Source organism: Oryctolagus cuniculus, chromosome 16, assembly GCF_051225735.1.
Source record: "Oryctolagus cuniculus isolate XC-2025 breed Fujian yellow rabbit chromosome 16, ASM5122573v1, whole genome shotgun sequence".
NCBI classification, from domain to species: domain Eukaryota; kingdom Metazoa; phylum Chordata; class Mammalia; order Lagomorpha; family Leporidae; genus Oryctolagus; species Oryctolagus cuniculus.
The window spans coordinates 5,680,662-5,704,262 of NC_142882.1; the positions used below are offsets into that span (position 1 = coordinate 5,680,662).

The following is a 23,601-nucleotide window of genomic DNA, read 5'->3' on the forward strand; positions in this document are numbered from 1 at the left end:
TCCCAAAGTGATGTATACACTCTAATTCAGTTTATAGTCCCTGAAAAAATGTAATAATAGTTAGAATAATGGAAGAAAAACACTTGATGTAATCTAAATGATCTAAGAATTGTTAAAAAGAACAAAACAACTCAAACATGACAAAAAGAAGAATCAGTTTTCAATCTTAAAGAGTATTTGCAGAATTCAATAACATAGAAGTTATGGCTGAAGATTGGACACAAAGTTGAAGAAAAAATGCAACTTCTGCAGATAATTATCCGAGGCTTGGCTCCATGCATATTGTCAAAAAATGACATACAACTTACTAAAAAGTAAGATATACAAGTGGCATCATTTACAACTGCTACTGGGATGGTGTAATGAAATCAGGGATTCAGTAACTAAGTTAAGTAGTGCTGGAATACAAAATTAAACACACAAAACAGTTATTTTTGCTTACCAATTCTGGGAAATAAGCTGTGAAAAATGGTACATGTAATGTCTCCAACGTATGAAATATCCCAAAATAAAATACATGTTGGAAGACATCTGCATGTTCAGACATTGGACAATGATGGAGCAATGTATAGAAAAAAAGAGGATGCAGAAAGAGCTGGAGAGAAAATTTCATGTTCATGATAAAAAGCCAGAAAAGTGGAAAGATGTCAGTAGGGTACAACATGTTCTACATACTGACTTGGATTACAGGCAGCATCCTAGTGTGTTCCTTGATGGAAGCCTGCTCAAGGGTGGCAACTACTCCACTTGGTATCAAGTAGACAGCTCTTCTGTGTTTTTCTAGAACTTGACCATTTGCCTTCTAATGGTGGTCTGTCCAGCAGTGCTTACCCCTAGAATGACATGATCCAGATTCTACCTTAGAGCGATGTGCTTTAGTGAGATCACTGGGTGCTTCCTGTGCATTCAAAATTCACAAAGTAAACCTCCCAGTCCATGATACTTAGAGTGGGAACTGGGGGCCAGTGCTGTAACATAGTAGGTTAAGCCTCTGGCTGGGATGCTAGCATCCCAGTTGGGCAGCAGTTCCAGTCCCAGCTGCTTCACTTCCAATGCAGCTCTCTGATGATGCTTGGGAAAGCAGCAGAAGATGGCACAGGTTTCTGAGCCCACACCATGCAGAAGACCCAGAAGAAGCTCCTAGTTACAGGCTTCAAAATGGCCCAGTTCCAGCTATTAGCATCATTTGGCCTGTGAATCACTGGGTCGAAAGATCTCTCCCTTTCTCTTTTTCCTCTCTCCATTTTTCCCTGTCCCCTTTTCCCTGTCCTCCTGTCATCCTTTCTCTCCCTCTTCCTCCTTCCTGCTTCTGCTCCTCTTTCTGAAGCTGACTTTCATGTAAATTGTAAATAAATAAATAAATACTCATTAAAACAAAAACTGCAACCCTTGGGTGGTTGAATACACCATGAAAGTACAGAGTGAATAGCACCATTAAAACAAGTCCTCATTGCAGGCATGGAAAGTCAAGACTTTCTAGCAAAAATAGACTACATGGAGGAACTCTGTGAAAACTCAACCCAATCCTTCTTCCTTGCTCTGCAGTTCCAAGGTATAAGGCATGTAGCACCATATGGATTCTCTTCTCATTATTCATTCATTACAAAGGCAAGATCACTGGAACTGAAATTCCATATTCTTTGCATGCAAAAACTAAGTCCTGAGTTAATGTGCCAATGATATTTCTGATTATAATTTCTATCATTTATAACTAGATCATATGTTTCTGTATTAACTAAATAGTACATTCTGTGAGGACAGAGTAGGAACCATGTCCTGTACAAGAATATGGGTCATGAGGCATGGGGAATGCGAAGATGCCCCACCTTGCCTTGCTTCTTTGGTGCAAAATCTGAGGATGTGGGGCTTTATGTATGTGGTCCCCAAGGACCGAGCTGCAGAGGAGCAAAGTGTGTTCCTGCCACTGGCCCCTGTAAGCTCCTCACTGCTCTGCAGCTCAATGGGCCCTCCCAGACTCTATCCCAAGTTGTGAGACCTGGGGAGGAGTGGAGATGTGTGAGTAGGGGGTTCCCCTGGGTTTCTCCTGGGGAATTGTGAGTAGAAGAAAGTAGGAGGAGGAGATGAAGAGGACAGAGGAATTAGAGGAAAACTGCAAGAATGACAAGGAAGAGAAAAAGAACAATATAGAAAAGGAAATATATTTTCACGTAGAAGGAGAATTTTCAACTTAACTCAGAGAGAAAGCAATATAGATAATAAAAAGAAAACTCAAAAGCCAAGTTTACAATTTCATTTGTTGGAAACATATAAAATTCTGTGCCCAACAATTCAAAGATGGCTCTCCTGTCAGGAACACAGTGAGCACGAACAAGTCTTCAACATGAAGTAGACAGTTCATCACAACTGAATACACAGGGCATTTGAAATACAAGGGGCACCTGTGTACTCTCCTTGAGGAAGTTTTGTGCCATTGCCTGTAGAAGTGTGTTGTTTTTTGTTTGTTTGTTTGTTTGTTTGTTTTTTTTTGCATGCAATTCTATCTGCAGGCAAGTCTGGAAAATGCTTCAGAGAATAAGACCTTTTTGGAGTTAGAACTGCTACCAATAGTAATTTTTATATGAAAATACTTTTCAGATTTCCATATAAAATAGATGGCAGGCCTTCAAATTCACTAGGTGCAGTGCATTTTGATCTACAGTACTTGAACCCACACAGTGATTCTGACATCTTCTAAAGTTCTGTATTTTTATGATCCTCCTTCTTTCAGGCTTTGAATTTGAGTTTGTTTCCTGATTTGGAATGGGAGCTGATGCCTAGGTTTTATAAGGCAAAGATTAACCATTATAAATGTCAAGCCTTGTACTCCACTATTCTCCAAACTTAGATATCCTGCCTCTGCTGACCACATAGCCTTCAGGTGAGTTATTCTTCAATCCTATGACCTTGTGCAAAGTTGTGTTCATGTTGACACTGTTCAGGGAATCATATAATGATGTGCTAACTTAAATAACCATTTTGGCCCATGAATGGAACATGTGCAGGAATTCACCAAGAGTGATTTGCATTTAATTCATTATCCCTTCCTTTGAAAATTAGTTTATCCTCGTCATGGTGTATGGCATGTAGACAGAACATTCCAGAGCCTGTTCTGGCATTTGCTACAAATCCAAGGAGATGGGAGAGCCAGCTGTTGACACAAATGAAATCAACTAATGTTCATCCAAACTTGATTGTTGTGTTGGTCACCTAGATTTTCCGTATAACAACATGCCATGACGTTGTGACTTAACTACAGAAATTTATTTTTAGAATTACAGAGGGAAGACAAGGGTCAAGATACATGAGATTGGTGATTGTTAAAGACACATTTTCTGCCTCAATGAAAGGCATTTTTTTTCCTCTTCACACTGTCCTCACCAGGTAGAGATGTACAATCTCTCTCCACATTCTCATATTGGAAATATCCAAGAAAGTGGGTAGGTAAGTCATAAAAAATTGTAATTACCTCCCAAAGACCTCATCAGCTATGATCACACAACAGAGCAGTATTTCAGCCTCTGTATATTTGCACAACACATTCATTCTATAGCAGTGATAGGATTGTAGTTGGTAATAATCATGGTTGGAATCTTTTCCCTAAGCATCTCTGTGTCCTCCATGTTGGTTTGTGTCCTAGAACTACCAGTATGTTCTGGCTCTGGTATTTACCAATGAGGACAGAAGCTGGAACCCCTCTCTTTTGCCCAACATGACTCTGGGATTTGATCTGTATTGTGTCATGCACAGTGACCTAAGGACAAGGGAGAGTCTCCTCATCTGGCTTCAGGGCTGGACAAAGACTTCCCACATTGCAGCTAAAGAAGAGTGAGACCTCTACTGTAGCAGTACTCTCCAGGACAAGAATTTATACTCAGATTGGGCCACTCCTGGAACTCTACAAATTCCCACAGATTGGTAAGAAGGGGAGACAGAAAACACACATTCATCTGGGTGACCTTCTCAAGTGTACAAAAAGATGTAAAATGAAAATTTTCTTTGTCCAAAGGTAGAATATAAAGAGGAAGCACTCAGAGATAGGAGTAGTGATATTTTCTCTATTTTACATAGAGAGAAGAAAATGGTAAAGGAGAAAAGGACTTTCCTGGACATGTTTTATAAGAGTTGTGATCTATAATGCTCTCAAACTGGTGCTGGCAAATTGTCATAGTAGGTACATCCACTCCCTGCAGTGCTGGCATCTCATATTGGCACTGTTTCCAGTTCTGGCACTTTTCTTGTGTTCCAGCTCTCTGCTGAAAGTTATGGATTTTATAGCTTGTAATGAATGCTTCAAATGTAGCACTTCAAACTTATTTAAGGAAAATGTACATTCTAATTGTAAAAAAGTATAGAATCTGATCATACATTTCTGTCTAAATTGAACTTTAGGGGCAAAGAACCACGGAAAATAACATCTTGGGTAAGGAGAGGAGATCAGACTGCAGTGGCCTGGGCTATAAAAACCATAATGTTCAGCATTAAGAATGTAGAAGATGGAGTTACAAGATGGTGGAATAGTGAGGGAGCTTACTGATCCATCTCAGGATAAAATAGTTGTAAAAAAGTGGAGATAGTGTATTCTCAGGGAAGAGTTGAGAAAAAAAGGCAGAGGAATCTCTTCCAAAATTAGAGAGAGACAGTGGACCCATGGGGAGGATGTGAATGCCCACAGCTTGGGACTCCAATAGCTGAGAGCTACACATGTGTGCTGGAAAGTGAGGTGAGATGAGACCACAGTAGCCCAAGACACTGGTGAAAAAGTGGCAGGAAGAACCTAGAGGTAATGAGGCTTGAAGCCCCATGGGTGAAATTTCACCAGCCTAACTAGAAAAGAGAGAAAAAAGAGGATGGTGCAGACAAGTTTCGCTCTCACTGATCACCCTACAAAGACATACAAGCCAATAGAGCAGTTGCCATTTTGGACATAAGTAACAGCTGCACTTGCTCGTGTCTGCACCAAGCAATCAGCTGAGTGGAGACTCCTGATTCTGGTTGGGAGAAATAAAAGGCGAATAAGAACTTGTGATTGTGTGAGGCTTCTGTACTGGGACTGTGAAAAAAAAAAAGGTTGTGTGGGAGAACTCAATGTGTGGCTGAGACTTTAAGCAGTCTCAGTGGGAGATGCCACGAGCATGGGTGGTCCTCGTAACTCTGTGAGAGACATTTCTGGGGAAATACACTGAGGACTGCACAGATCCTTTGTGTGGTCCTTGGAACAGAGTAGATAAATATTATACCCACTGGGGCTCGTGCTCTTGCATTGGTCTCCATCGAGGAGAATAGCTCAGCTGCGAGGTATTACTTTCCTTCTGATTAAAATGAGAGGAGATTGACCGCACCCAAAGTGGGTTTTTCACTTTATGCACACTCTTGATCCTGGAGAACTAAACAGAGCTCTCTGGCCACACCCACCACAAGCCTCTAGAGATTAACTGAAAACAGTCTTATCTACAGAGTCATAGCTCAATGATAAAAGCTGACACAGTGAACAAAAAAGAAGAAACCAACCACTATTTCATAAAATGCAAAACAACAAATGCAACAATCCAGGAAATAAGAAGAAGGATGAAAATATGACACTCCCAAAATAAAATGACACTTCAATACAAGATTAGGTAGAAGAAATGCAAGCAATGGAACTTAAAATACTGATGATAAGAATACATAGAAGGAATCAAAAGCAAATACACAAACTGCTGAAATCCACGCAGGAAATGAAAGAAAATCTATCTCATGAAAATGAAATCCTAAGGAGGAATCAAAATGAAATGAGGAATTTAGTAGAACATGAAATTGAGATACTGAAGAGAAATCAAAATGAAATTAAGAATTCAAGAGAACAAGGAAAAAATGCCATTGAGGGCATTAAAAACAGAATCAGTGAGGCAGAAGAGAGAATATTGGTCTTAGAAGACAGAGCACAAGAAAGTATACAGTCAAACCAATGACAAGAAGAGGAAATTAGAAATATAAAAAATGTTGTTGGGAATCGACAGTATTTATTATGAAACTCAACATTCAGGTTTTAGGAGTTCATGAGGGCATGGTGAGAGAGAAAGTATTAGAAGGCCTTTTTAGTGAGATACTAGCAGAAAACTTCCCGGGTTTGGAGAAAGAAAGAAACGTCCAAGTATAGGAAGCATACAGAACTCCCAGTAGACATGACCAGAAAAGATCCTCGCCACAATACATTATAATCAAACTCACCACAGTGAAACATAAAGAAAAGATTCTAAAATGTGCAGGGGAGAAACACCAGATTACTTTCAGAGGATGTCCAATTACACTCACAGCAGACTTCTCATCAGAAACCCTACAGGCTAGGAGGTAATGCCAAGATATAGCCCAAGTACTAAAGAGAAAACTGTCATCCCAGAATATTATAACCTGAAAAGCTCTCATTTGTAAATTAAGGTGAAATAAAGACCTTCCATTGCAAACAGAAATTGAAAGAATTTGTCACCAGGCTTCCAGCTCTGCAAAAGATGCTTACAGATATGTAACACACCGAAACACAGTCCTCAATACAAAAGAAGGTCAAAGAAGAAAATCTCTCAGTAAATAATCATGGGAAGTTCAAATTATATATTATAAATCTCTTTGGAAAAAGGACAGGGCAAAGTCATTACTTACGAATAGTTACATTGTATACAAATGGCTTCAACTCTCCAGTTAAATGCCAGAGACTGTCTGAATGAATTAAAAAACAAAACACATCTATTTGCTACTTACCAGAAAGACATCTTTCCAACAAAGGAGGATGCAGACTCAAAGTGAAAGGTTAGAAAAAGTTATTCCATGCCAACAGAAACCAAAAAAGAGCTGGTGTAGCCATCTTAATATCAGACAAAATAGACTTTAACATGAAAAGTGTTAAAAGAGAGAAAGAGGGGCACTATATAATGAGTAAGGGATCAATTCAACAGGAAGAGGTAACCATTATAAACATTTATGCACATAATTACAGGGCACTGGACTATTTAAAAGATATGTTAAGTGATTTAAAGGGAGATTTAGACTACAATACAGTAGTATTGGGGGACTCGAATAATCCACTTTCAGCAATGGACAGATCAACCAGACAGAAAATCAACAAGGAAACAGCAGATTTAATTGACACTACAGACAAATGGATCTAATGAATACCTATGGAACTTTTCATCTTTCGGTTGCAGAATACACATTCTTCTCAGCAGTGCATGGAACTTTCTCCAAGAATGACCAGATGCTAGGCCATTAAGCAAGTCTCAGCAAATTCAAAAGAATCAAAATCTTACAATGCATCTTGTCAGATTACAATGGAATTAAGCTGGAAATTAGCAACTCAGGAATCCCTAGCACATATGCAAACACATGGAGACTGAACAACATGCTCCAAAATGAACAGACTCATAGAAAAAATCAAAAGAGAAATTGAAAACTTTCTGGAAGCAAATAAACAACACAACATATCAAAACTTATGGGATACAGAAAAAGCAGTGTTAAGAGGAATGCTTATAGCAATAGGTGCCTACATTAAGAAATTGGAAAGGCACCAAATAAATGAGCTATCAATGCATCTCTAGGATCTTGTATAAAACACAGCAATGCAAACACAAAACTAGTAGGCGAAGAGAAATAATTAAAATTAGAGAAGAAATCAACAAAATTGAATCCAAATAATAAACAAAAGATCAGAAAAATTAAAAGCTTTTTTTGAAAAAGTAATCAAAATTGACACACCCTTGGCCCAACTAACCATGAAAAGGTGAGAGAAGACCCAAACCAATAAAATTAGAGAAGAAAAAGAGTTTAACACAGAAACCTCAGAAATAGAAAGAAAAGTCATCAGAAATTACTACAAAGAGTTGTATGCCAACAGACTGGGAAATCTAACAGAAATGGATAGATTCCTCGACACATACACCCTACCTAAATTGAACTATGAAGACATAGGAAACCTAAACAGACCCATAACCAACACAGAAATTGAATCAGTAATAAAAGCCCTCCCAACAAAGAACAGCCCAGGACCGGATGGAATCACTATTGAATTCTACCAGACATTTAAAGAAGAACTATCTACAATTCTTTTCAAGCTATTTAAAACAATCAAAAGAGGGAATCCTCCCATATTCTGTCTTTGAAGCCAGTACACATTATTTTCTAAACCTGAAAAAGATTCAACAGAGAAAGAGAATTACAAACCAATTTCCCTCAAGAGCATAGATACAAAAATCCTCATTAAACTCTGGCCAGTAGAATTCAACAACATATCAGAAAGATTATCCACCCATACCCAGTGGGATTTATTCTTGGTATGCAGGGATGGTTCAATGTTCAAAAATCAATCAATGTGATATCCACATTAACAAACTGCAGAGGAAAACCATATTATTATCCCAATAGATGCAGGGAAAGCATTTGATAAAATACAACACTCTTTTATGATGAAAATTCTAAACAAATTGTGTATAGAAGGAACATTCCTCAACACAATCAAAGCAATTTATGAAGAACTCACGGCCAGCATGAAAAATGTTCAAGATCATTAGCCATCACGGAAATGCAAATCCAAACCACAATGAGGATTTACCTCACCCTGTTAGAATGGCTTACATACAGAAATCAACTAACAACAGATGCTGGTGAGGATTTGTGGGAAAAGGCACACTAATCCACTCTTGCTGTGAATTCAAATTGGTAGAGTCACTATAGAAGACAGTTTGGAGTCTTCTCAGAAACCAGAATATAGCCATACCACATGACCCAGCCATCACACTCCTCAACATTAACACAAGTGAAATTAAATTGGCAAATAAAAGAGCTATCTGGACCTCAATGTTTATTGCAGCTAAATTCACAATAGCTAAGACATGGAATGTGCCTAAATGCCAATCGATGGAAGACTGGATAAAGAAACTATGGATATGTGTTCTATAGAATTGTACACAATAGTAAAAAAAAATGAAATGCAGTCATTTGCAACAAAACAGAGGAATCTGGAAAAATCATGCTGAGTAAAATAAACCAGTCCCAAAGGGACAAATATCATATGCTCTCCCTGATCTGTGACAACTAACTGATCACCTAAAAGGAAACCTGTAGAAGTGAAACTGACACTATGATAAGCAATGACTTGATCTACACTTGTTCTGACTTTCAAGGAACAGCTTACTATTTTATTCCTCTTAGTATTTTTTTTTTCTATTCAATGCATTCTTTGAACTCTTTAATTAACACAGAAATTTTCTTAGGGGTATAAATCCAACTGTAGTGATATCCCTGTTAAAAATAGGGGTGGAGTAAGAGAGATAGGAGATGTACATATTGCCATATGCACCCTTGGATTTACCCCTAATGGTAAATCTAAAAAGGTGCCATGGGGCTCCAAATCCATTAAGTTGGCAGATACCAATGCCATCTTACTAGGTAAATTGATCAGTTTAAGTTCATAACTGATCATAAAGGTAGGATTAAGTGTCAAAGGAATCACATAAACAAGTCCAGTGTCTGGTAATAATAACTGATAGAATTAAAAAGGAGAGAACGATCCCAACATGGGAACAGGATACACAGCAGACTCATATGCCCTTAACAGTACTTTGGCCTCAGAATCAGCCCTTAAGGCATTTGGATTTGGCTGAAAATTCCATGATTGCAACAGAGGCATGGAAATCCAAGGTACTGTGGTAAAAAAAAGGCCTAAATGAAGGATCTCTGTGAGTGAGATCCATTGAAAGAAGCAGCCAACAAAGAAGGAAGTACCTTTTTATGAAGGGAGGAGAGAACTTCCACTTCGATTATGACCTTGTCTAAATAGGTTAGGTGAGAGTTTGTGAACTCAAGAGGCTTCCATAGCCATGGAAGCTCATGACAAGAGCCTCAGATGATTACTGATGTCATAAATAAGTGTGTCAATTGCTAAATCCACAACAGGAGTCACTGTGAACTTGCACCCCTTGTAGGACCTCTGTCTTTAATGTGTTATACTTTGAGAATTATCGCTAAAACGAATCTTCAAAATTTACTTTACAAAAAAAAAAAAACACTTTACTTTATAGTTTGTGTGTCTGTGTGGGTGCAAACTGTTGAAATTTTACTTAGTATAGAGTTGATCTTCTGTATAGAAACATAATTACAAATGAATCTTAATGATGAATAGGATGAGAGAGGGAGTAAGAGATGGGATGGTTTGTGGGAGGGTGGGTGGTTATGGGAGGAAGAATGTAATACTTTATCCATTTTAGTATTTTTTTTGTTCTAGTACTATTGGTTGAACTCTGTAATTAACACACAATTATTCTTAGGTGTTTAAATTTTAAGTGAAAAGTGATCCCTGTTAGGAATCTGGAAAGCATTATGCTGAGTGAAATAAGCAAGTCCCAAAGGGACAAATACCATAGGTTCTCCCTGATCCGAGACAACTAACTGAGCACCAAAAAGGAAACCTGTTAAAGTGAAATGAACACAATGAAAAATGATGGCTTGATCAGCCCTTGCCCTGACTGTTGATGAACAAATTAATACGTTATCCCTCTTAGTATTTTTTGTTTGTTCTACTTAATACTTTTTGTTGAATAATGTAATCAATACACAGTTATTCTTAAGTGTTTAAACTTAACTGAAAAGTGATCGCTGTTAAATATGAGTGGGAATAAGAGAGGGAAGAGATGTGCAATTCGGGACATGCTCAAGCTGACTTACCTGAAACGGTAGAGTTAGAAACATACCAGGGGATTCCAATTCAATCCCATCAAGGTGGCATGTACCAATGACATCTCACTAGTCCCTCTGATCAATTTCTGTTCACAATTGATCAGAATGATAGGACTAAGAGCCAAAGGGAGCACACAAAGAACACTGGTGTCTGCAAATACTAGCTGATCGAATAAAAAAGGAAAGAATGATCCAACATGGGAAGTGAGATACACAGCAGACCCATAGAATGGCAGATGTCCTAACAGCACTCTGGCCTCAGAATCAGCCCTTAAGGCACACAGATCTGGATGAAAAGCCCATGAGAATATTATAGGCTTGGAAAGCCAAAACACTCTGGCAAAAAAAAATAGGGACCTAAATGAAAGATCTCCATGAGTGAGATCACAGTGAACAGAACGGGTCATCAATGAAGGAGGTACCTTTCTCTGAAGGGAGGAGAGAACTTCTACTTTGACTACAACCTTGTCTAAATAAGATAAGAGTCAGTGAACTCAAAAGGCTTCCATAGCCTTGCCAACTCATGACAAGAGCCTAGGGTGATTACTGATGCCATAAACAAGAGTGTCAATTTGTTAAGTCAACAACAGGAGTCACTGTGCACTTACTCCTCATGTAGGATCTCTGTCCTTAATGTGCTGTACATTGTGATTTAATGCTGTAACTAGTACTCAAACAGTATTTTTCACCTTGTGTTTCTATATGGGTGCAAACTGTTGAAATCTTTACTTCATATATGCTAAACTGATCTTCTGTATATAAAGAGAATTGAAAATGAATCTTGATGTGAATGGAAGGGGGGAGGGAGAGGCAAAGGGGAGGGTTGTGGGTGGGAGGGAAGTTATGGGGGGGAGCCATTGTAATCCATAAGCTATACTTTGGAAATTTGTATTCATTAAATAAAAGTTAAAAAAAATGCACAATTGTTTCATAACATACATTTTCCATGAATTTTTGAAGACTTCTCATTGCATGGAGTGCATCCTTTCCATTCCTAATCTTTTTTAGTGAATCATTTGCATTCAGATTGACTCTACTTTTAGTTTCTACACATTAGAGAGAACAGGAGATATTTGCTCTCTGATTTAGATTTACTTTTCTTGGTAACTGAACAGACTACAAGTTTCATCATTGTACTGGTAATAAATCAAACTCATCAAGACAATGAACTTTCATTTTTATGTAAGTCAGTGAATTCTGTGTGTGTTGTGGCTATACTTCATCTCAATTTGTATGAGCCTCTATTAAAAACCTCACTAGTAGCATCAGAGCAGTGAGTACCCAATGGAAAATGTGTTTTGCTTAAAATACTAGGCATCTCATTTATAGCAGTATGAGTTTAGAAAACTTCTGAGTGGAATACTAGAGTTCTCTTATTGCCCTCTTGTCCCATCCTTATTAGATTTACTTCATTAGCAATACATCACACTGATATGCAAGCACAAATGATTAGTCAGTGTTGATCATCACTATTACCTACAGGACATACTATCCATTGTGTTCACTCTCGTGTTGTGTAGTATGTGGGTTTTGCAAAAGATTAAAGGTATGTAGCTGCCCTGTCCATCATAATAGTTCTGAAAGTCACTTGCATTCAAGCAGTACAGTTGTCTACAGCCATCACCCTGCCCTTGGTGTTTGTGGTGGTGGGAATAAAGAGGTGACTTCTGGCTGCTGTTGTCTGTCTTATGGTAAAAAGCAAAGAGTACTCAAATAGTTACTAGTTCTCATGAGAGCATCAACCAAGATTGAAGGTGCAAAAACAGATCCACATGAGATTACCGTGGTTAACACTAGTGGAAGGGTTTCTTGTTTTACACCTGAAGATGTGGTGATTTGACATACAGAATAGGAACTTCTGAATTCAGGGTGATTACTGGTTCCACAGTGATTGAAAACCACATGTCCTAGTGGGTATCTCTCTACACATGATTTGTTTGGGGTCTATGTGGCATCAAGACCATATGTGCCTGCCCAAAAATGCAGTGTGGGAGGCTGCCCTGTGGCTCTTTATATTTAAAGTGTGTGACACAGGAGTTTTCTGGTCTGAAACCTTTATGAGAACCTTGCCTGATGCTGCCCTTCATGCCATCTGATGTAATCCAGGTACATAATTGCCAAAAGTTCATGGTGAGGTTTATTGACAAAGCCCATTGACCAAATGTAACTGAGAGGAGTTTCTCCCTTGAGTCTTTTTATCCATGAACTTGGAGGAAATCCTGGCACCTGGGGTGAAGAGGATGAATCACAAACATGTTTTCTTTCCTGTATTTTGCACCTGGCAGAAGACCTGAGCTGCAAAGCCTGAGGGCAGAAAGGGTTTACGATTCCCCCATAGACAAATGGACAGCTGGTGGAAAAAGTCAGATGGAGCAGTATTAAAGTGGCTTGATTCAAGGAATCACACACACACACACACACACACACACACTATATGTATGCACCTGCATAACCCTGCACGTTCCACTGTGGTTGTGTCCTAGGGTTTTTCCCAGACTCTGAAAATGTTTCCTTGGATTTTTCTGTTGCTTTTTCTGCAGCTATATCTCCTTGTGATTTGTCAGGATGGTCCCAAGTGCTATTCCAAGATGGAACGGAGTTTTTACAAGGATGGAGACATTGAGATTGCTTCCTTTTTCCCCATTTACATACACCTTGTTAACAGAATCATGAATATTTTCCAAAGCGATCTCACATTCATCCGGTAAGTTCCCTTTGCCATAATCATTTTCCCTTGATTTACATAATAGCTACTTGTTATTGGGTCTGCAGACCCAATAGACATATGTGGTTTCCTACTCTTTGCATTCTCTGTCTCTCCTAAAAAGTGCTGATAATTAATTTGGAGCATGAGGTGACATTTTCTTTCTTGTGTTCATGCATGGTTCAGGGAAAGGTTTTCTAATCGTAGGAAGGAGGAGAGTCAGGTTGGGATCTTCCTGTGCTTCCCTGTCCATGTTCACCTACTCAGGTGCCTGTTGTGCCTCAGTATTAGATTCTTATGGAACCCATGCACTGTAATGAATGAACTGAGTTACATGAGCTCTTCCACATGTGCACACAATCTTTTCTACTATGTACTAGATTTGGGGCCATGAGAACACTTCATGTCTTCTACATTGTAAAGAAGAAAAGATATTCAAGAGAGTAAGTTTTCACTAGTTAAAAGCAATCTTGGCTCAACACCTTTGCACAAATATAATAATTATATTTTAATGATGAACATAAGAAATTTAATGTTTTTAATCTACAACCCTCATGATGTGTCCCTGATTCTTTCCTTTTCTGGGAAAAATACATTTCAGAAGGGGGATTATTCTGCTTCCACCCCTTTTTAAGATACATTTTTAGAGCTAAATATAAATGTTTTATATATATATACATAATATACATATATAAAACATTTATATTCATATATAAATAATATTTATATATCAATATATATTATTGATATATAAATATTTATAATTATTTATTTATATTTATTTTATATAAATAAATATATTTTATATAAATAAAATATATTTTATATAAATAAATATATTTATTTATTTATATATATTTATATATAATATATATATATATAAAGCGACTCCAGTCCACCCAGGGAGTGTTTCCAGCTTCTCCAAAGTGCTCCTCCCTTTTCACTGTTTCCCTTCTTTCAAGCTCTGAATCTGATTTCATTTTTCTGGCTTGGGATGGTCCTTGATCGGTACATTTGATGGGGAAGAGATTTTTCTCGATAAACTCCAAGATTCCATCTACCATTCTCCATGCTTTGATGTCATCCAAATTTCTGATCACATAGCCTTCAGCTGAGTTATTCTCTTTTCCCATTGCATCCTGCAGCCTTGTGATCATATGACTCTTATTTCAAGAAGTATTTGTGATGTGACATTATGGTGTAAAAGCAGATCTTATTTTATAGAATCTTTTAGGCTGGGTGACCCGGATAAAGATACTAGCAGCTTTGGTTCTGGTGAGGACAACTGTCCTGCAAATATGATGCTCTTGACACTCTGTCCTAAGCAAATGCACATATAAAGATTAGAACACTTGAATTTTTGACCATGACCAATCCATCTGTCAGAGTAATTACAGTAGAATTGATGATAATCTGGATTGGAGGCTTTTCCCTTAAAGATCCTTGTGCCTTTCATGCAGGTTTCAATCCAAAAACTACCAATATGTTCTGGCCTTGGTTTTTGCTATTGAGGAGATCAACAAGAACACCCATCTTTTACCCAACATGACATTGGGATTTGATCTCTATAATGTCATGCACAGTGACATGATGGTGATGGAGAATCCCTTCATCTGGCTTGCGGGAATGGAAAAGTATGTTCCCAATTACACGTGTAGGAAACAGAGCAAGTCTGTAGCCGTAATATCAGGAACAAGCATTGCTGCCCAAATGGGGACACTCCTGGAACTCTACAAAATTCCACAGGTGAGTGTGTAAGGGAGAGGGAAAAAGCACATCACCTTAGGCGCCTTACTTAGACCCAAAAGTTTAAGTGACAGAGACCTTATATATTTCACACAGTGCATATTCTAAGGAGAAGGTGTGCAGAGGTTTGGTGAAGTAGCCACATTTGTTCTAAAGTGATGTGGGTGAGTGATAATGAGAAATGTTTTCCTCAACCTGTGAGTATAATGACTCATGAACTAGGAAGTTTATATGTAATGGGAGATGAGAAAAATGAAATATTCTAAAATCTTCTGATCCATCCATCATTTGTTTAATTTCTTCAGAAATAAGATTATTCACTATAGCAATAACCTTACACAGATTTCTTGCCTTTTCCCTTAGCTGACTCTTGGATCTTTTGAACCTCTTCTGAGTGACAGTGGTCAGTTTCCTTCTGTCTATCAGATGGCCCCCAAAGACACTTCTCTGGCCCATGGCATGGTCTCCTTGATGCTTCATTTCAGCTGGACCTGGGTGGGTTTGGCCATCTCAGACCTCCCAAAAGGTATTCAGTTTATGTCTGATTTGAAAGTCGAGATGCAGAAGAATGGCATCTGTGTAGACTTTGTGGAATTCATCCCAGTCACTGAGGAGTCACATAATTCATTCCAGAGGCTGTATCATATCCAGATCCTAAAATCATCAGCAAATGTGGTGATTCTTTTCTGTGACACTGATTCACTCATAGGTGTCAGCTTTCCAACATGGGAACGTGTAATGACATGGAAAGTCTGGGTCACCACCTCACAATGGGATTTTGCCAGCGATGAGCATCATATCCTGCTCCACTCATTCCATGGGACTCTCATTTTTTCACACCACCATAGTGAGATCTCTGGTTTCAAAAACTTTCTTCAGACAGTTAACCCTTCCAAATACCCAGAAGACTTTTACCTCTCTACATTCTGGTCACTACATTTTGATTGCTCAGTTACTGGGCCATCCTGCAAAACCTTGAGAAACTGTCCACTGAATGCCTCCTTGGAATCCTTGCCTTTTCATCATTTTGATATGAGCATGAGTGATGGGAGTTACAACATATACAATGCTGTGTATGCTGTGGCCCACAGTGTACATGAGATGCTTCTACAAGAGTTAGAAATGCAGCCAGTGAGCAGTGGGTCAAAGGTGGAATTTTCTCCTTGGCAGGTAATTTGGTTACCTTTGCATGACTTGTATTATTGGAATGATCCCCTTAAAAGCTTCTGCGGGTTTTCAAACCAATAACTTGGGATCCTTCCTTCAATCACAAGATATAAATGAGCCTTTTTTGTAATTTGTGATTAGAAACAGGGTTCCATTTTCAAGTGGGAAGGTAACTTGGATAAGCATCAGTGCTGTGTCTTAAAAATTACTCTCCCATCCTGACAATTTAATTATGACTTGTGAATACCTAGACTGTGTCATTTCATTTTCAATCTAAGCAGTAAAGAAATTATTACTTTTTAGTGTCAAATGTTGCTGAGTATGCTCATCCACAATGTACATAAGACATCTCATTAAATTGCATACTATTTTATTCTGGTAACTGCATTACAGATGGTTGTCCTAGGGACACTGGGAAAATAAGTGAGTGTTGGTAACGTGGACCACATTTTGAAACTGTCATAATTTCACAGTTAGATATTTTTGATTGCCCTTGTTTTTGGATGAACGTGAGTGAAATCACACTTATTTTGATGTAGTCCTCATCAGGTTTTTAGTTTTAATTCATTGGTTGGCTATAAAAAGTTCCCTTTGTTTATTTGTGATTACAGACAAAAGGCTTTCTCTAACCTGGGTTTGATGTGTTATTGCTTGGGCAGTCTTCATGAGAATATGATGCATTTTTTCAGTTGCACCCATTTCTCAAGAACCTCCAACTTACCAATCCTGCGGGTGACCTAGTGAATTTGAATCACATGAGGAATTTGGAAGCTGAATATGACATTCTCAACTTTCTGAATTTTCCATATGGTGTTGGACATAAGGTTAAAGTAGGACAGTTTTCCCCGTATGTTCCACAGAGCCAACAGTTGTCTCTCTCTGAGAATTTGATAGAGTGGGCCACAGGAATTACAGAGGTAAGTTGGTCTGATCATAAGATTCACACTATACATTGTTACCCTCCAATTTATATGGGGATTTGTGCAACTTGGCTTATTATAACATACTTAGAGACATTAAACCACACCCCTCCCAATCTAAATACTTTGTTATGTTTTTAGTGTCTGAGGATGGACAGTACACACACTTGTTCCTCCACATGTTTTGAATCTTTTTATTTAGGAAATAAACTTGCATGTCATGATTGTGTCAGAAATAGGTGTTTACAGTTTCAGTGAATAGGTTGTGCAGGACTTGAAAACCCTCTACTTGGAACAGAAGTAACATTCCCAATATGACCAATATTCATTTGATTTTTCTCAGACTCCACGTTCAGTATGCAGTGAGAGTTGCAGCCCTGGATTCAGGAAAGCCCCTCTGGAGGGGAAGCCTACCTGTTGTTTTGATTGCACACCTTGTTCTGAGAATGAGATTTCCAATCAGACAGGTATGTCAGTGCCAGCTTCATGGAGAAATTAACACCTGTTTCTTAGAATTTCCTCTTCTCCATGAAAAGAAAAGGATGTGGATTATGACTGCTGAGAAGATTCTTTTCATCTTCTGGTGGAAGTTAAACCTTATATTCAGTAATAATCCCTAAAAGGATAAAATTTTGCACACTATACTTTACCACATGTAGTATTTGCAAAATCATTTAGGTAAATTCATGTCTGCATTCCTTGTGTGTGTTTAGATAAAATGCTTTCACCAAATTCAAATATAGCATGCTTGCAGTGAGAAAGCACAACTCTCATCAAACTGTGTGTAAGACGAAAAGCTGTATTAGAAATTATATAGTATATCATGCTAAGGATAACACTCATCAGATATCATAAATGAGCTAAGCTTAGCCTTTGAGAAAAATCATTGCTTATGAAAATATATATCTTCAGGAACATTCCTATGCATACACACATACACTCATGAGTAAAATTTATTTCAAAATAATACATGCTGACATGCATGGTAAAAAGAATGCATAGCAAGGTAGGTTAATGACATCAAATTCAACACAAACCCTTGAAGATAGGATGTGTACATTATAAGGAAACTGAGGTAAATAAAAATTGGAAGAGCTTATAGGTGGTGCTCATAAAACAAGCAAAATTTATGAACCTCAGAAAGTTGGAACAGTACTAAAAACAAGATTACAATGTCTGTGTGTGTTACACAAAGAGAGCTGAAGAGATCTCTGCACAGATATAAAAATAGTAATACTAGAACTTTTTAATCATTTAATGGTGATAGTTTGAATAGAGAAGAAATTCAGAAATTTCCAGATATAAAAATGATGAAATACATTGAGAAATTTTTAAAAAATTCAAGTATCTTGAAGATTATTAAAATAATGCTTAATACTTTTATTGTGATAAACACTTTCACATAGGAAAGGAACTCTTTCTCAACTCCTGTACAGAATAGGAAAAATGGAAAAATTCTGTTTCTTCTACAGAAACATCTTAACTTGTTTGGTCAAATACTGCCAGATATTTCAGTAAAATGAAATTGTAAGACACTGTTGTTGAAATAAATTCACACATTTGAAATTTTAAACAACATAAATCCAACAGTATTTTTAAATAGGTTACATCATGCCCAATGCCTTGCATACAATAATAGTAATAAGAATAGCATAACTGAACAAAAACATTTAACAAATCTAAGTGATCTGAGAATTATACAAGAAGAACAAGACAACTCAAAAATGCCAAAAAGAAGGATCAGTTTTCAAACCTAAAGTGTGCTTTAGAATGCTAAAATCATGGAAGTTATGGCTGAAGATTGGATACAAAGTTGAAGAAAGAGTGCAACTTATGCAGGAAATTACCCAGGATGGTCTGCTTTGTGCATATAATAGAAATGAAAGCCATGCAACTTATTATAAAGGAAGATATAAAAGTGGCATCATTTTCAACTAATCTTGGGATGGTGTAATACAATCAAAAATCAGTAACTGAGTTAAGTAGTGCTGGAATACTAGATTAAATACAAAAAAAAAAAACGGTTATTTTTGCTTACCAATTCTGGAAAACAAAGCTCTGAAAATGAGCACATGTAATATCTCAAAAGTAGGAACTATCCAAAGATAAGACCACCTAAATTTTGGAAGACATCTTCAAGTTGCAATATCTGACATCGATGGAGCAATGTATAGAAGGGGATACTGACAGAGAAAGAAAATTCATGTTCAAGGATAAAAAGGCAGCAAAGTGGAACTATGCCAGTAGGGTTCAAGGTGATCTCCAGACTGACTTTGATTACAGGCAGCATCCCAGTGTGTTCCTTGATGGAAATCTGCTCAAGGGTGGCATCTTATCCAGAAGGTATCAAGTGTACAACTCTTCTGCATTTCTCTAGAACTTGACCATCTGCTTTCTAATGGTGATCTCTCAATCAGTGCTTGCCCATAGAATGGCTATCCAGATCCTACCTTAGAGAGATGTGGTTTAGTGAGATAACAGGGTACTTTCTGTGCACCCCAAATTCACACAGTAAATATCCCAGTGCATGAAATTAAGAGTGGGAACCTGGGCCAGTACTGTGACTAGGAGTCGAAGCCTCTGGCTGGAATGCCAGCATCCCAGTTGGGCTGCAGTTCCAGTCTCAGCTGCTTCACTTCCAATGCAGCTCTCTGCTGATGCTTAGGAAAGCAGCAGAAGACAGCCCAAGTTTCTGAGTCCACACCATGTAGGAGACCCAGAAGAAGCTCCCATTTATTGCCTTAAGACAGCCTAGTTCCAGCTATTACCATCATTTGGGGTGTGAATCACTGGTGGAAGATTTCTTCCTTTCTCTTTTTCCCTCTTTCTCTTTCCCCTTCTCTTTTTCCCTGTCCTCCTGTCCTTCTCTCTCTCCCTCTCACTCTCCCTCTCTCCTACTTTTCCTCCTCCTTCCAAAACTCTGCCTTTCATTAAATTATAAATAAATAAATAAATAAACACTCCTTAGAAATAAAACTGGGATCCTTTGGTCATTAAGAGGGCCATGAGAATCCAGAAGGAATAACACCATTAAAACAAGGGCTTACTGCAGGCATAAAAAGCCAAGACTCTGGCAAAAAATAGCCTCCATGGAGGATCTCCGTGAGACCTAAATGGAAAGAAATGGTCATCAAAGAAGAATATACTCTTCTCAGAAGGGAGGAGAGAATATCCAACTGCTTATGGCAATGTCCAAATATTGATGGCAGCCCATGTCAAGAGCCTCGGCTGATCACTGATGTCATACATAAGAGTGTTAATTGTTAAAGGAATAACAGAGTCACCGTGCATTTATTCCCCATGTAGGAACTCCATCCATAATGAGTTGTGCTTTGAGAATTGACTGCAATTTTTCCCCAAACTCTATTCTATATGTAGTTTGTCTTCATGGATGCAAACTGTTCAAATCTATGCTTAATATGGAGTTGGTCTTCTATATTTAAAATCAAACTAAAAATGAACCATAATAAAGAAGGAGATGGGAGAGGGGGAGGGAGGTGGGATGAGAGTTGGGATGGGAAGGTGGTTTTAGGGGAAGGAACCCCTATATTCCCAAAGTTCTATCTATGAATAAAGCATTAGTTAAAAAAAGTTGAATTATGAAAGAATGTATTCATTAAGAAAACAAGGACTGCTGCTTGCTCTTGTTCAAAGTGAGGATGCAGCAAGCATGTGCAATGTATAAAGGTCAGAGTAGTCTTTACCACACATAGAAACCCCTGGCATCTTGATCATCACTTCCCAATCTGAAGAAACCGTGAAGAATGAATTTGTGGTGTTAAAATGAAACAGGTCAAAAAGGTAGGTTTTTAAAGTACCATGAGTAGGTTCAGAGAGTAGCCCTTAGTACTTTGTTAGGACAAAAAGAGCATGTACTCATGAGTATGTAAGGTACTTAGGGAGATGGAGTAATAACTCTGGCTAACATGAGGAAGATGGGCATGAATAATGGCCAATAATTTGTAGATGTCATCTTATATGCTATTTCAACACCAAATAAGGACTACTTGCTTAAACTGGCTAAGTCGGGTCCTTGTGAATCAGGAAATTGGGATGATGTTATTGTATGTTTCTCACTAGATATGGACCAGTGTGTGAAGTGTCCAGATCTTCAGTATGCCAACACAGAGCGAAACCAGTGCTTCCACAAAAGAGTGACCTTTCTGTCGTTTGAAGATGCCCTGGGGATGACCCTGGTCTGCACAGCTCTGTGCTTCTCTGTCCTCACCGTTGTTGTCCTTGGGGTCTTTGTGAAGCACCGAGACACTCCCATAGTCAAGGCCAACAATCGTTGTCTCAGCTACATCCTGCTCATCACCCTCATCTTCTGCTTCCTCTGCTCCTTAGTGTTCATTGGTCGTCCCAACAAAATCACCTGTGTCCTCCAGCAGACCACATTTGGAGTGGTATTCACTGTGGCTATTTCCACTGTCCTGGCCAAAACTATCACTGTGCTTCTGGCCTTCAGGGTCACTGGCCCAGGGAGAAGAATGAGACACTGGCTGATATCAGGGTTACCTAACTCCATTATTCCCATCTGCTGCCTGATCCAACTGGCTCTCTGTGGCTTCTGGCTTGGGACTTCTCCTCCCTTTATTGACACAGATGCACACTCTGACCATGGCCACATCATCCTGGTGTGCAACAAGGGCTCGGTCACTGCCTTCTACTGTGTCCTGGGCTACCTGGGTTCCTTGGCCCTGGCCAGCTTTACTGTGGCTTTCCTAGCCAGGAATCTGCCTGACACCTTCAATGAAGCCAAATTCATGACATTCAGCATGCTGTTGTTTTGCAGTGTCTGGGTGACCTTCTTGCCTGTCTACCACAGCACCAAGGGGAAGGTCATGGTGGCTGTGGAGGTCTTCTCCATCTTGGCCTCCAGCGTGGGGCTCCTGGGCTGCATCTTTGTTCCCAAGTGCTACATTATTCTCTTCAGACCTGAGAAGAATGCTTTGAAAGGATTCAGGGATAGAATAATTTCCAAGGAAACAGATGTTCTCAGGAATAGCTCTTAGGCTCTCTCAGTTTTCAATGGTTAGAAACTAAAATTTATAAAACTGATTTTGCATTGTGATGTTATAAAATAACTTGCAGCATGTGACCTCCTTATGAACAATTTATACTTTTCTTAAAACATTTTTGTTCTGAAGGACCAATCCACAGAAAATGAAGAGAGAGTGGGATAAACCTTCCATCTTGTGATGGAATGTGAAGATATCTGTAGTGGGCCAGTGCTGGTTCATGCCAAAGCAAGGAGGTTAATTCAGGTGTCCATGTGAGTACCAGGGACGGAAAGGCTTAGGCCATCTTCCAGAGCCTTTTCTAGATCTTAACAAGGAGCTGAGTTGCAAGTGGAGCAGACAGGCCATGAACTCGCACCAACATGGGATGTTAGGTTTACAGGTGGTGGTTATATCCACTACACCCCCATGGTGGTCCTAATCCTCCTCCTTCAAAATAATACTGTGTACTAATTTCTTAGCCTGGGTTTTATGTTCATAAGCACAAACCCATCTCATTTCTTTTCAATCCTGTATTTTCATTGTCAACTCATTGACCTTGTTATCTTCCTATTTTGATAAAATGAATTACACATTTGGTTGCTACTTTTAATCATTCATTGGAGTCTATACTAAAATCAGCTTAGTAATATAGTTGGAATATTTCAGTGCAATCATTAGACATGTTGTCATTATAATATGTATAATTCATTGTCCAGAAACTCCTTAATTATATATCATTTCATATGAATTTCAAATGATGTGATACACACCAAGATTTCATTATATGTAGAAGTGATTCTGCAAACTTTTCCATCTGTTCATTTTGTTTATTATAAATTTTGCTTTGATTTTCTTTTGCCAGTGCCAGACATAAGAAGTTTCTATTTGATGTAATCCCAATTGTTAATTTTCGCTTTGAATGCCTGTGACTCTGGGCTCTTTTCCAAGAATTCTTTGCCTGTGCCTATATCTTGCAGGGTTTCTCCAATGTTCTCCAATTATTTGATGGTGTTGGGTCATAGATTTAGATCTTTAATACATGTTGAGTGGATCTTCGTGTAAGGTGTAAGATAGGGGTCTTGCTTCATGCTTCTGCACGTGGAAATCCAGTTTTCCCAGCACCATTTGTTGAATAGACTATCCTTGCTCCAGGCATTGGTTTTAGATCCTTGATCAAATACAGGTTGGCTGATGATGTTTAGATTGATTTCTGGTGTTTCTATTCTGTTCCATTGGTCTACCCATCTGTTTCTGTACCAGTACCATGCTGTTTTGAATATAACAGCCCTGTAGTATGTCTTGAAATGTGGTATTGTGAAGCCTATGGCTGTGTTTTGTTGTACAAGATTGCTTTAGCTATTT

General features: G+C 38.4%; 1 protein-coding gene across 1 annotated transcript; it reads left to right on the plus strand.

Moving 5' to 3' along the window:
• The first annotated feature begins 1,771 nt into the window (after positions 1-1,771).
• On the plus strand, positions 1,772-22,251 carry LOC100339134 (vomeronasal type-2 receptor 116). The gene is made up of 7 exons (XM_070067500.2): positions 1,772-1,933; positions 13,240-13,403; positions 14,864-15,149; positions 15,513-16,319; positions 17,006-17,233; positions 17,580-17,703; positions 21,317-22,251. Exons 1-7 carry the CDS (start codon positions 1,772-1,774, stop codon positions 22,249-22,251), a joined length of 2,706 nt encoding a protein of 901 aa, XP_069923601.2.
• Positions 22,252-23,601: the final 1,350 nt, after the last annotated feature.